Source organism: Somniosus microcephalus, chromosome 3, assembly GCF_052327205.1.
Source record: "Somniosus microcephalus isolate GS21.2 chromosome 3, FLI_Smic_1.0, whole genome shotgun sequence".
Taxonomy (NCBI): domain Eukaryota; kingdom Metazoa; phylum Chordata; class Chondrichthyes; order Squaliformes; family Somniosidae; genus Somniosus; species Somniosus microcephalus.
The window spans coordinates 281165330-281180811 of record NC_140989.1 but is presented as its reverse complement, the minus strand read 5'-3'; the positions used below and the strand labels follow the sequence as shown (position 1 = coordinate 281180811).

Here is a 15482-nt window from a genome sequence, read left to right as displayed (position 1 = left end):
AATGGGCGGATACGTGGCAGATGCACTATAATGTGGATAAATGCGAGGTTATCCACTTTGGGGGTAAAAACAGGAGGGTAGATTATTATCTAAATGGCAATAGATTGGGAGATGGGGAAGTGCAGAGGGACCTGGGTGTTCTTGTGCACCAGTCACTGAAGGAGAGCATGCAGGTGCAACAGGCGATTAAGGCGGCAAATGGTATGTTGGCCTTCATATCAAGGGGGTTCGAGTATAGGAATAGGGATACCTTACTACAGCTGTACAAGGTGCTGGTGAGACCGCATCTGGAGTATTGTGTACAGTTTTGGTCGCCCCATCTGCGGAAGGATGTTCTTGCCATGGAAAGAGTGCAACGGCGATTCACCAGGCTGATACCTGGAATGGCGGGAATGACCTACGAAGAGAGATTAAATAGTTTGGGCTTGTACTCACTGGAGTTTAGAAGATTGAGATTGGATCTCATCGAAACATATAAAATTATGGCAGGCCTGGACAGGCTGAATTCAGGGAGAATGTTTCCAATGGCCGGGGAGCACAGAACCAGGGGCCACAGTCTAAAAATAGCGGGCAAATCATTTAAAACAGAGATGAGGAAGAATTTCTTCACTCAAAGAGTGGTGAGCCTGTGGAATTCCCTGCCACAGAGGGCTGTGAAGGCTAATTCAATAAATATTTTCAAGAGAGAATTGGATATATTTCTGAAGGCTAAGGGGATTAAGGGTTACGGAGAAAAGGCGGGGACGGGGTACTGAACTGGTAAGATCAGCTATGATCTCAGACGAAGATCAGCCATGATCTCATTGAATGGCGGAGCAGGCTCGAAGGGCCGAATGGCCTACTCCTGTTCCTATCTCTATGTTTCTATGTTTCTATGTTTCTTGTGGTACAGTCTACGATTACACCGCCAAGCTATGCCACCTGTCCATCAATACATTTCAACTATGTTTACAATGTGCCTTTTGTTTTTCACCTGGACTAAATCATCACATGTTGTTTATTTTAATTGCTTCTTGGAATATTGATTTCATTTTTTATTGGTAACATCACAGGTTTGACACAAGTGCAATTAATCTTTAACTGAGAGGTAAATATTTAACCCAAGATGTGTGCAAACTCCTGTTGTAAATAGTCTCATTCACAGAGCTCTTCCATGGAGTTCTGTTGATCCTCCGTTTCCTAAATCAGCAGGAATATTCTGGATTCTCTTGGAGCACATCCACTTGCAAACATTGGTGCCTGTGTGCTCAGTCTGTTTTCAAACCAATTGGAAGCTTTTCTTCCTCACTGCTAGAATCACAACATTTTATAGATGGAAAGGTGGCCATTTGGCCCATTGTGCCTGTGCTGATTCTTTTAAAGAGCTATCCATTTAGTCTAATTTTCCTTCTTGTTCAACATGCCCTATTAAAATGTTCTTTTTCCATTTTTTTAATTCATTTTCATTTTGAAAGGTATTATGGATTCTGCTACCACCACTCTTTCTGGTGGGGCATTCCACATTCTAACAACTTTCTGCATAATGAAAAGTCTTAAATTTATGCCCTCTAGTTACTGACTCAAAGACCAGTAGAAATGGGTTTCCCTATTTACATTCTCAACACCTTTTATAATATTGAATGCCTCTTCTTCACCTTTTCTGTTCCAATGAAAAGAGCTCCAGTTTCTCTTGTCTCTCTTCATAACTAAACTAGTTGTCCCATCTCCAATGAGCTTTCTCTATGTTTGCTATGTCCACGGAAGGCAGATTTCCATTATATTTACCAGGTTTCTGCACCAGTGCTGATCTGTCACTCGGAAGTGGGATAATTGCTGTGGGTGGATTTTCTCTCTTCCTCATTTGGTACCACATTAGGAACTTGCCGTGCTGAGAACTGTAGTCACAAATGATCTACTTTGATTCTGGCACATGAACACACTGTGCTCCCGGGGCTGCTGTTCAGTGGATTACAAATATGTACCACAGATAACTCCTTAACTCTCTTCTAATCTCCAGTCTGGTGTGAGGCCACATTATCCTTCTTCATCACTTTCAGCATTTTCTTGGAACAAAAAATGATGTATTTAAAAATAAAAGCTCAGGCATATATTGCTGAAAGTATCACCTTTATTAAATTACTGTTTGTATTCAGAGACCCTTAATGTACAAAAAAAAGAAACTTCACAAAAACATTTTCCCTACAAACAGAGCAATAGTTTTGCAGAAATCATATATTTATGCAACAAAAAAATGAAAATCTGTTGGAACAGTACAGTGTGATCATTTGTCACAAAATATTTGATTCTTTTATGACAGATATTTGGTATTATCTTTCGAGAGTGTGGATTTCAAAACTGGGCCTAAGAGAACAGGTAACTGCTAGCTTTGATTGTCTCCAGAACGTGTGAAATGATTCTTGGTTATTTTACTCGATTTTGATTTATTTCAACTTTCTAATACACTGGTATTAAAGCTAAATTGCATGTTCTGTTAAACCACATCCAAATAAGTAATAAAGCTTAAATGATCATTTGATATTCATACAGGTGTGTTCCTACATATTTCTATGAAATAATTTAAAGAAGGACACTGTGTAATAAAACTGGACTATTTCTTACATAGTTAGCATCTGTTCATGGGGTGGGGTGGGGCAGGGGGTGCAGGGAGAGCAGAGCAAAGGCTATACCGAGGTAAAAGTGACCAATACAGTAAAGCCCTCTCAACATCAATTCCTGCCTTTCAATCGTCTTTCCAAATTGCAAGACTTTCCCATTCACCAAATCCAAATTATCATTGATGAGACCAAGAGTTCAGATCAAACTCCTGTAATTTCTCATTCACTGATCCCTGGATCTTCGCTGGTGGCATTTGTGCCAGTTATCCATTCAGAATAACTAAGTCCTGCGTAGATTTTGCACAGCAGCACACAGTGGAATGTGTGCCGTCAAACCCCACAGTCCATCTAAAAGCAAAATGAGGAGAGAACAAACAACTAGTGTCATAATGTACAAGTGCATTGTGAAGCAAAACCTATGTTTAAATTGGGGTTGATCTGCTTGCCCAGGATGTAAAACTGGTTTATGAATAGAATCCACAGGGGGACTGTTGCACCAGACATAATCACGGCCTCAGGAGTCATAACTACCAGGATATAGATGCACTTTATGCACTAGATTTTACAGGTCTTTCTGGATTATTTTTTAATCATTATACTTGATTTTACAATGAAAGCTCCCACAATGACATGGGTTTGAAATCTACAGTTCAAGTGGGGCTAAAAGATGAGTCCAGGTTTACTTACGATCATCTACCTTGCTATGTATCCGTGCTCATGACGGGCTGGGAAAAGTCTTCACTGCCATTACACATCTTAATATCAGCAAAACTACAGTATCTTCTCACCAGCATGCTGTGAATGTTTAGTGGAGTAACAATATTTAAGACTCGATGTGCAATTGACAATAATCTCTTTTTTCGGATATTGGTGACTGAATGGGTATTGGAAAAGGGAAAGTCCGTGCAATACCAGTTAGCACCACTAGCACTGCATGTGTTTTCAAATCCAGATATAGAAGTCTACAAGTGAGATACAGAAGGCAGAAAATTGGTAGTATGCAAATGGTTGTTTTATTGTCCTCATTACACTATATTGAAACTCCTGGAATACCATCACTTGAGATCAAAGCGTGCTTAAGATTAATTTTTTCCTCTATGAAACTGGGCCTGATCTGAGTTGGGCTCCACTGTCACGGTATTTATTCAATATCTACATCACTACCGTCACTGGTGTTTTCACTTGCGGCAAACACTTTTTCTGGCAAGAGGCCATATTCGTTTAAAAAGGATTCAACATCCACCGCAAAGAATTCTTCTCCCAGCTGCTCGGTGATGTGTATGAAGTTGCCGATCAGCTCGCCCGCCTTGTATACCAGTATTGCTGGGAGAACATGGTCAGAGAAGCGGTCACCAGCCCCAGTGTTGGAGGCCTTTATTTTACAGAACTTGACTAAGGGGTACTCCAAAGCAAGACATGTTAAGCAATTAATCAGAGAGTCGCAGCCCTTCACTCCATCCTCGTAAACGAGCACCATCACCGTGGTTTTTTTCAATTCCTTTTCGATCACTTCCAAAAATTGCTCTCCGTTCTCTAGATCATAGACCACGCCAAACTGAGGCCCAAAGCTCAGCTGCTGATGCATCTCCAGCATGCAATGCTTGCGGTACCTACGAAGGCAGGTCTCATCTTCCTTGTCCTGGATCATTTCATATTCCTGCACACTCATCTGTATTTTGGGATTTTTTAAAAGAAAACAATTTTAAGGGTTTTCAATTAGAAAGTTAATCTATCGTGGGAAGGCTAAGCACATGCACTGACATGATTCATTTATTCTGAATTGCCTAAAGCATTGCTGTCCTTCAAAAACTAATGGTGGGAAAATAATCTATCTAACTGTTCTAAGTTTGACTTGCCCAATTAAAGAGTGTGTTGCACATTATTTCCTGCATTTTCCATTTACACGATGTCCAAAGATGAAAAGTTATATAGTAATACAACACATCATTGAGCAGCACCACTATGTCAATCACACTTACAAAAGCAAAAGTTGCACCTTTTCTATCAGACATGGGCATGACGATTATTTCTTGCTAGTTAGTTATTGGCTGAGTCATAATACAATATTTTTTCTACTGCTAATACTGTAACTGTTTACAAAATTGAACTAGTTTTTGCATTGATGCAAATCAGTGTAGTGCCGTGATGTGTAATGCCAGTGTAAAAGGGAAATTCGGGCATTACAATTGAAAGAGCTTTAATTTTCAAAGGTTTCCCAGTGTTCAGAATTGAGGCCTATTCTTTGCCAATGTTATCGTTCTGACTCAGGCCAAAGAGGCAGAAGTAAATTGATGAACATATGTATCACAATTTCATTATCAAGAGCATGCTTGGTGATGTTTGTTAATAACTATAAGGTTGCTGACCTTTGAATGACAAAGTGTGAATGGATAACTGTTGGGAGCTGGAGTGAGAACTTGAGAAACTGAGTTGTACAAATGCGGTCTGTTTCAATTTACTTGAACCCTGCGAGACCAGATTTCACAATGACGGGAACTCCAAATGGTAACATTTTGAACTGGCTAGTCCACTCAAACGTTTGACATTTGGCAACCCAACATGTACTTTGATAGCCTAGGCTACTCCGAATACTACCCCGGTCAATGAGCAGTTCACATGCTGATGGGTGTAAAAAGCTTTAGTCAGTGTGTCAACACTAGAGAAATATTAGGACCAGGATTTATAAAGAGTGAGATGGGTCACAAACCTATTGAAACACGGGGGTAGAGTTTCTGTTTTGGGCGAAACGGGCGCAAATTGCACCCAAAATTGCACCCATTTTGAAAAGAGTTTTTTTTCTCCTATTTACGCTCAAACTCATTTGCATGTTGCCAAACGCAAATTTTGCCATGAACCAGTGCAATCGGGCAACGTTATAAAACATAGTTTTCAAAAATATTTTGCTTTAAAAAATATTCCTTGATATATTTAAGAGTGGCAACGCGGCGTAGTTTGATTATTACAGCTGAAAATGGGTTTATCACAAAAATAAGCATTTTAAATCAGAGTGTCTAATCCACCACTCGCGAGTAACCCGATTTTAAATAACTGAAAATGACTTTTTAAAACTATACAGAACCATTTGCTAGCTATATTGGGGTACAGTAGTCAGTTTCTTAGTAAATTAAAAAAAATTATATTCAAGCTCTTTTAAAACATGCCTATTAGTGTCCTTGCGCCCAAAAGAACCAGCTTATTTTTTTTAGAACCTCCTCAAAGGCCCGCAAATGAGTGCAATTAGCGGAAATTCCTGATGGTGATTAATTCATCCTGGAGCCGTGGCCAGTTTTGTGGGTGGGGCCTGCGTCTAGCGTGGTGATTTTTAAACTAGCGCAAAAGATCGCAAAACTTGAGTTGCGCTGAATGCAATTTGCGCTTAAAATTCTGCGATCTTTACGCCGATTTCAGGTGAATTGCACCGAAAAAAACCCAGTGCAACCAAGCGGAAGCTCCAGGCCTGTACAGTATTTATCTTTAAGAGGGAGATGCAGCAAATGAAGTTACATTTTTGGTGTAAAATGAATGAGTTTCACTCCAGGTGAATGACTCTTGTTTGTCTAGCTTTACTGCACTGGTACAATTTTATTGGCTAATCCCTTGCCATTAAATCGTAACTGAAAAATAAAACTGTTATCACATAGAATTACATAACATTACACGGGAACGGTAGCAGAGTGGTTATGTTACTGGGCTAATAATCCAGAGGCCTGGACTAATGATCCAGAGATGTGAGTTCAAATTTCACCATGGCAGCTGGGGAATTTAAAATTTGGAATAAAAAGCTAGTATCAGTAATGGTGATCATGAAACTATCGGATTGTCGTAAAAACCCATCTGGTTCACGAATGTCATTTAGGGAAGGAAGTCTGCTGCCCTTACCTGGTCTGACCTATATGTGACTACAGACCCACAGCAATTTGGTTGACTCTTATCTGCCCTCCTAAATGGCCTAGCAAGCCACTCAGTTGTAACAATCCGCTACGAGGAACAATAATAAGAATAAAACCGGAGGGCCCAGCCGGCATCTGACCACCTGACCAAGGCACTGGCTTCGGACCCAACAAGGGCACACCCAGACCAGTTGAGCCTGCAAACTCCTCCTTACTGAGATCTAGTGTGAGCTGCCCCACAGACTAGTCAAGCAACAGCCTGACATAGTCACACTCACAGAATCATACCTTTCAGCCAATGTCCCAGGCTCCTCCATCACCATCCCTGGGACAGGACATACCTACAGGACGGGGCGGCACAGTGGTATACGGGAGGGAGTGGCCCCGGGAGTTCTCAACATTGACTCCAGACCCCATGAAGTCTCATGGCTTCAGGTCAAGCATGGGCAAGGAAACCTCCTACTGATTACCACCTACCGCCCTCCCTCAGCTGATGAATCAGTACTTTTCCATGTTGAACACCACTTGGAAGAAGCACTGAGGTAGCAAGGGCACAGAAGGTACTCTGGGTGGGGGACTTCAATGTCCATCACCAAGAGTGGCTCGGTAGCACCACTACTGACTGAGCTGGCTGAGTCCTGAAGGATACAGCTGCCAGACTGGGCCTGTGGCAGGTGGTGAGAGAAACTCGTCCTCACCAATCTACCTGTCGCAGATGCATCTGTCTATGACAGTATTGGTAGCAGTGACCACTGCACAGTCCTGTGGAGACGAAGTCCTGCCTTTACACTGAGGACACCCTCCATCATGTTGTGTGGCACTACCACCGTGCTAAATGGGATAGATTCAGAACAGGTCTAGCAACTCAAAACTGGGCATCCATGAGGCGCTGTGGGCCGTCGGCAGCAGCAGAATTGTATTCCACCACAATCTGCAACCTCATGGCTCGGCATATCCCTCACTCTACCACTGCTATCAAGCCAGGGGACCAACCCTGGTTCAATAAGAAGTGCAGAAGAGCATGTCAGGAGCAACACCAGGCGTACCTAAAAATGAGGTGCCAACCTGGGGAAGCTGCAACACAGGACTACATGCATGTTAAAAAGTGGAAGCAACAATTAATAGACAGGAGTAAGCGATCCCACAATCAATGGATCAGATCAAAGTTCTGCAGTCCTGCCACATCCAGTCGTGAACGGTGGTGGACCATTAAACAACTAACTGGCGGAGAAGGCTCCATGAATATCCCCATCCTTAATGATGGTGGAGCCCAGCACTCGAGTGCAAAAGACAAGGCTGAAACGTTTACAACCATCTTCAGGCAGAGGTACCGAGTGGATGATCCATATCGGTATGCTCTTGAGGTCCCCACCATCACAGAAGCCAGTCTTCAGCCAATTCGATTCACTCCACGTGATATCAAGAAATGGCTGTGCACACTGGATACAGCAAAGGCTATGGGCCCCGACAAAATCCCGTACTGAAGACTTGTGCTCCAGAACTAGCCGTGCCTCTAGCCAAGCTGTTCCAGTACAGCTACAACACTGGCATCTATCTGACAATGTGGTAAACTGCCCAGGTATGTCCTGTCCACAAGAAGCAGGACAAATCCAATCCGGCCAATTACTGCCCCATCAGCCTACTCTCAATCATTAGCAAAGTGATGGAAGGTATTATCGACAGTGCTATCAAGCGACACTTACTCACCAATCTTCTTCTTCTTAGGCAGTCGCTCGGAACCGAGGATGACTTGCTTCCACACTAAAAATGAGTTCTCAGGTGACTGATGAGTCCAATGCGGGACCTACAGTCTCTGTCACAGGTGGGGCAGACGGTGGTTGAAGGGGCGGGTGGGTGGGGTGCTTGGGTTGACGTGTGCTCCTTCCGCTGTTTGTGCTTGGCTTTCGCTTGCTCCCGGAAAAGAGACTCGAGGTGTTCAGCACCTTCCCGGATGCTTCTCCTCCACTTTGTGCGTTCGTGGTCAAAGCTTCAATGCTGGGGATGTTGGCCTGAGTGAAGACACTGACGTTGGTGCGCCTATCCTGCCAATGGATTTGCAGGCTCTTGCGGAGGCAGTGTTGGTGGTACCTCTCCAGTGCTTTGAGGTGCCTGCTGTACATGGTCCATGTCTCTGAAGCATACAGGAGGGCGGGTATCACTACTGCTCTGTAGACCATGAGCTTGGTGCTGGGTTTGAGGTCCTGGTCTTCAAACACTCTCTTCCTCAGGTGACCGAAGGCTGCACTGGCAGACTGAAGGCAGTGTTGGGCTTTGTCATCGTCGTCTGCCCTTGTTGACAGTAGGCTTCCGAGGTATGGAAAGTGGTCCACGTTGTCCAAGGCCTCGTCATGGATTTTGATAATCGGGCAGCAGTACTGTGTGGTGGGGGCAGGTTGGTAGAGGACTTTTGTCTTACGGATGTTTAGTGTAAAGCCCATACTCTCGTACGCTTCGGTGAAGGTGTTGACGATGGTTTGGAGTTCGATCTCAGAGTGTGCGCAGACACAAGCGTCTTCTGCATACTGTAATTCAATGACAGAGGATGGGATGACCTTGGATCTGGACTGGAGGCGATGGAGGTTGAACAGTTTCCCGTTTGTGCTGTAGATTAGCTCCACTTCTGCGGGGAGCTTACTGAGGGTAAGATGGAGCATTGCAGCCAGGAAGATCGAGAAGAGGGTTGGTGTGATGACACAGCCTTGCTTGACCCCGGTCCATACGTCAATTGGGTCTGTGGTGGATCCATTGGTCAGGATCACGGCTTGCATGTCGTCGTGAAACAGGCAGAGGATGGTGACAAACTTTTGAGAGCAGCCGAATTTGAGGAGGACACGCCATAATCCCTCATGGTTGACGGTGTCGAAGGCCTTTGTGAGGTCAAAGAAGGCCATGTACAGCGGTTGGTGCTTTTCCCTGCATTTCTCTTGTAGTTGACGCGCTGTGAAGATCATGTCCAATGTGTGCCTTAGTGGGCGGAATCCGCATTGTGACTCTGGGAGGAGCTCTTCAGCCACTGGGAGAAGGCGATTGAGGAGGATTCTTGTGATGACTTTCCCTGTGACAGACAGCAGGGAGACTCCTCTGTAATTACCGCATTCGGACTTGTCACCTTTCTTGAAGATGGTCACGATTACGGCATCTCTGAGATCCCCTGGCATGCTCTCCTCCTTCCAAATAAGAGAAATGAGTTCACGTATTCCTGTCAATTGTGCTTCTCCGCCATGTTTTAGCGCCTCGGCAGGGATTCCACCTGCTCCTGAGGCCTTGTTGTTCTTCAGTTGTCGGATGGCCTTTTCCACCTCATGCCGGGCTGGGGTTGCGCTGAGGTGGTGGCGGGTAGCATGCTGCGGGATGGAGTTGAGGGCACTTGCGTCGAAGACAGAGTCTCCGAGACAGAGACTGAGACTCACCAATAACCTGCACACCAATGCCCAGTTTGGGTTCTGCCAGGACCATTAACCCCTCCAGACCTCATTACAACCTTGGTCCAAACAGAGACAAAAGAGCTGAATTCCAGAGGTGAGGTGAGAGTGACTGCCCTTGACATCAAGGCAGCATTTATAGGAACATAGGAACAGGAGTAGGCCATTCAGCCCCTCGAGCCAGTTCCGCCATTCAATGAGATCATGGCTGATCTGCGACGTAACTCCATATACCTGCCTTTGGCCCATATCCCTTAAAGCCTTTGGTTAACAAAAAGCTATCAATCTCAGATTTAAAATTAACAATTGATCTAACATCAATTGCTGTCTGCGGAAGAGAGTTGCCAAACTTCTACCACCCTTTGTGTGTAGAAGTGTTTCCTAATTTCACTCCTGAACGGTCTGGCTCTAATTTTTAGATGATGCCCCCTCGTTCTAGAATCCCCAAACAGCGAAAATAGTTTATCTCTATCTACCCTATCTGTTCCCCTTAATATCTTGAAAATTTTGATCAGATCACCCCTTAACCTTTTAAATTCTAGAGAATACAAACCTAATTTGTGTAATCTCTCCTCAAAACTTAAGCCTTGAAGTCCAGGTATCATTCTGGTAAACCTACACTGTGTAATGATCAGTAACATGTCATTCTAGAATGGTACACTAGGTGGAGCTGTATGTTTAGTAGTGGGCTACCCACAAGGCAGTAATCAAGATGGATGCTGTAGACTAGTCCACATGGCTGAATAAATGACTAGCACAAGCTAGCTGTTCATAATGAAAACGTATTTATGAACATAACATGGTACCAGGATTGGTAATATCTGCTGAATATTGTGAAACGCGACATGGAGAATTTGAAGCCACCGGAGGGTTTGAAACTCACGGGGAATGTCGACTGCAATTGGTGGACTTTCAAACAACAATTCAAACTCTACATTGCCGCCACGGGTTCAGTACGAAGCCAGGCGCAAGGAAAATAGCGTTACTGCTCACGGTTGCAGGCCCGCAGGCGATAGAGGTATTTAATACGTTTGTATTTGATCAAGAGGAGGACAGAGAAAAAATGGACAATGTGCTAAAGAAGTTTGATACACATTGTTCTCCCAAAAAGAACGAGACTTATGAGGGGTACGTGTTCCGTTCACGGACACAGCAGCAAAACGAGACTTTTGATAGCTTTGTGACCGATCTGAAACTGAAAGCACAGACATGTAATTTCTCTGAACTGAAATCATCCATGATTCGTGACCAGATTGTGTTTGGTATTCATGATAAAAAAAGTCAGGGAACGTTTGTTGAGAGAAACCAAACTAACATTGGAGGATGCTGTGAAAATATGCCATGCCAGTGAGCTAGCTCAGTAGCACGCAAAGACTTTCAGTGAAATTAATAATGATGCGACTGTAATGAGTGACTGTGCTGCTGTCGGTGCTGTGTCCTACGAGGAGAAGAAACATGGGCAGAACAGAAATGCAAAGCAATCGGAGGATGGAATTTTTAAATTGTAAATGCTGTGGGTACCAGCACCAGTTAAGACAATGCCCAGCGTTTGGGAAAATGTGCACAAAATGTAATGGAAAGAATCACTTTGCCAAACAATGCTTTTCAAAAGTAAAAACAAAGAAAGGGCAACAAGTCAATGTGATTGAGGACACTGATTTAAGTGAGACATTTTTTGTAGGAATGGTGTCATGTGACAATATAGAAAAGGATACAGAAAATGTGAAGCCCTCAGGAATGGACAATGCTGAATATAAAGTTAATGCAGTAAAAGAGGACAAATGGATAATGCCACTGCAGGTAAATGGAGCATTAGTTACATTGAAACTAGATACTGGGGCAAAAGCAAACTTAATCAGTATGAGTGACATTAAAAATATGAAAGAAAAGCCCAAAATACAGAAAAAGTCAGTACTACTGAAGAACTATAATGGACAGAAAATAAATAGCTTAGGTGTATGCAGACTTAAAGTGACAGTCAAAGGCAAAGTGCATCATCTCATGTTTTCTGTTGTGGCTGAAGGACTTGATTCACTACTAGGTGACAAAGCTTGTGAGGACTTAGAACTGGTCAAGAGAGTCTACCGTATAAACTGTGCCATAAGCAGACCAGATGACTCAGTGGATTCTGTAGTGAGTAATTTCCAGGATGTGTTCAAAGGATTTGGAGTTCTACCATTCACTTATAAGATCCAGCTAAAGGAGGATGCTCAGCCAGTGGTACATGCTTCACGGAGAGTCCCAGCACCGAATTGGCTGAAGAATGGCTTCTGTGATGGTGGGGACCTCGGGAGTAGGCCGATATGGATCATCCACTCGGCACTTCTGGCTGAAGTTGGTTGCAAATGCATCAGCCTTATCATTTGCACTCACGTGGTGGGCTCCACCATCATTGAGGATGGGGATATTCTTGGTGCCTCCTCCTCCCGTTAGTTGTTTAATGGTCCACCACCATTCATGACTGGATGTGGCAGGACTGCAGAGCTTTGACCTGATCCGTTGATTGTGGGATTGCTTAGCCCTGCTATATCATGGAGCTTCTGCTTTTTAGCATGCATGTAGTCCTGTGTTTCAGCTTCCCCAGGTTGGCACCTCATTTTTAGGTACACCTGGTGCTGCTCCTGGCATGCTCTTCTACACTCGTTGTTGAACCAGGGTTGGTCCCCTGGCTTGGTGGTAATGGTAGAGTGAGGGATATGCCGGGCCATGAGATTACAGATTGTGATGGAATACAATTCTGCTGCTGCTGATGGCCCACAGCGCCTCATGGATGCCCAGTTTTGAGCTGCTAGATCTGTTCTGAATCTATGCCACACAACATGAGGGTGTTCTCAGTGTGAAGACGGGACATCATCTCCACAATGACTGTGCGGTGGTCACTGCTACCTATACTGTCATGGACAGATGCATCTGCGACAGGTAGATTGGGGAGGATGAGGTCAAGTAGGTTATTCCCTCTTGTTGGTTCACTCACCACCTGTCACAGGCCCAGCCTGGCAGTTATGTCCTTCAGGAAAACTGTAAAAACTCCAGTCCCTTTTCTCCCTTCGCTACTTCTTCCTGCCAGATTATTTGGGGATAGTTGAAATCTCCCATGATTATTATTCTATGCCTGCTACTCACCTCATAGATTTGTCTATATATTTCTTCCTCCAATCCCCTTCCACTATTTGGTGATCTATACTGTTAGTGTGATGGATCCCTTCTTATCTCTTAACTCAATCCATATTGATTATGTATATATCTTAATGCTAGGTACCTGTACATCCTTTTTTCAACTTCCATTATATTATCTTTAACTAGTACAGCTACTCCACCTCCCCATCTTCCTTCCCTTTCCTTCCTAAATGTGTTATATCCTGCAAAATTTATTTGCCAATTGTCTTCTCTACGTAACCATGTTTCAGTCATCCCTACTATATCTGGATCCTCTCCATAAATTATTGCCTCCAGTTCATCCATTTTGTTTTGAATACTACATATATTGCTGTACTTATTGTCTTGCTTGTTTTGGCTTACCTTACGACTGAATTTCTCACGTGTTTCTTTGTCCTCCTGACTGAGAGATTGGTATGGTGATGACAGTTGTCTAAGGAGTTGCCTTTTGTTTGAAGGAGTAGTTTCATGGTCCTTGCTCTCCAGCTTAAACTTTCTCCAGTCATTTATCACCCCTTTCGGACCTGGAAACACAACTGTTGGGTTTAATGTTACTCCTTCCATCCATGTGCACACTACAGATCAACTAAATAACATAGCTCCAACGTAAAAAATACATCGAATTTTACAGCACAGAAACTGGCCATTTGGCCCATCAGGTCTATGCTGGTGTTTATGCTCCACACGAGCCTCCTCCCACCTTACCTCATCTCACCCTATCAACATATCCTGCTATTCCTTTCTCCCTCGTACTTACGTCAACATAACCTCTGGTGCATATGTACTGATCTTTCTTTATTGTAGATAAAGGGCCAAATCCTCAGTGCAGGACATCACCAAGGGTTGAAGAGAGCAAGAGTAAAGGTGAGATAAAGCTTGAGTTTTAAAAACCTGTAGATGCAGGGTGTCCAAACTACCGCCTGCAGGCCACATGCTATCCACAAGCCCTGACTATTAGTCCGCCAAACCTGAGTGACTCAGTCTCTTTTTGCTCTTGTATTTTGTTTGTCACTTGCTCCCCATGTCGGAGCAAAAGGTCTGAAGTCAAAGCTGCTTTCTGATTGGTGGATAATTCCTAAATCTGAAAACCCAAAGTCTGCTAGTATTGGCAGCTTAAATTAGATGTAAATTAACGGGACTTACATTTTAATGGCTCAGTACTCCATAGTATATAGTTAAGTGGCCCAGAAAGATAAAATAGTTTGGGCACATGCTGTAGATTGGAAGAAGGAAGGAAAGACTGGGGAGGATAAGGAATACCATTATTTTAAGGTCTTGGGAAAGAACGAGTAAGAACTATTCAATTAACAATAGGATAAACATTTGGTTAGCAATGGGACTATGGTTACGACCTAATATCATATAATAACCGTTATATTTTGTGTACTGAAACGGCTCTTACCAAGGTCACAAATGATATCCTAATTGACTGTGACAAAGGTAAAAAATCCCTCCTTGTCCTTCTCAACCTGTCTGCAGTCTTTGACACGGTTGACCACACAATTCTGCTCCACGCCTCTCCACCATCATCCAGCTGGATGGGACTGCACTCGCCTGGTTCCAGTGCTATCTTTCCAGCTATAGCCATAGAATCACCTGCAATGGTTTCTCTTCCCACTCCCTCTGGAGTCCCCCAAGGATCTATCCTTGGTCCCCTCTTATTTCTCATCTACATGCTGCCCCACCGTGACATCATCCGACAACAAAATGTGAGTTTTCACATGTATGCTGATGATACCCAGCTCTATCTCTCCTCCACCTCTCTCGAACCTTTCACTGTCTCTATACTATCAGATTGCTTGTCGGACATCCAGCACTGGATGAGCAGAAATTTCCTCCAATTAAATATTGGGAAGACCGAAGCTATTGTCTTCAGTCCCCATCACAAACTTTGTTCCCTTACCATCAATTCCATCTCTCTCCCTGGCAACTGTCTGAGGCTGACCCAGTCTGTTTGCAACCTTGGTGTTATATCTGACCATGTGTTCAGCTTCCTACCTCATATCCACGCCATCACCAAGACTGTCCATTTCCACCTCCGTAACATCGCCCGTCTCCGCCCCTGCCTCAGCTTATCTTTTGCTGAAACCCACATCCATGCCTTTGTTACCTCTAGACTTGACTATTCCAACTCACTTCTGGCTGCCCTTCCTAGTTCTACCCTCTACAAACTTGAGGTCATCCAAAACTCTGCTGCCCATGTCCTAACTCGCACCAAACCCTGCTCACCCATCTCCCCTATGTTCGTTGACCTACATTGGCTCCCGGTTCAGCAACGCCACGATTTAAAAATTCACATCCTTGTTTTCACATCCCTCCATGGCCTTGCCCCTCCTTATCTCTGTAATCTCCTCTAGCCCTACAATCCCTCGAAATCTCTACACTCCTCCAATTCTGGCCTCTTGAACATCCCCGATTTT

At 43.9% G+C, this 15482-nt stretch overlaps 2 protein-coding genes across 10 annotated transcripts in view; one reads left to right on the top strand and one right to left on the bottom strand.

Moving 5' to 3' along the window:
• Positions 1-15482, top strand: part of LOC147122003 (protein odr-4 homolog) — a 440279-nt gene that overhangs the window by 203789 nt on the left and 221008 nt on the right. The window lies entirely within an intron of this gene.
• LOC147122004 (phosducin-like) overlaps positions 3446-15482 on the bottom strand; it is a 54226-nt gene continuing 42189 nt past the window's right edge. For all 3 annotated transcript variants that reach the window (XM_085982631.1, XM_085982630.1, XM_085982629.1), the window contains 2 exons: positions 13426-13586; positions 3446-4263 (listed from right to left, as the gene is read on the bottom strand). In XM_085982631.1, coding sequence (XP_085838757.1) covers positions 3736-4263; positions 13426-13586 — 689 coding nt within the window. In that variant the 3' untranslated portion in view covers positions 3446-3735. The remainder of the gene's footprint in view (positions 4264-13425; positions 13587-15482) is intronic.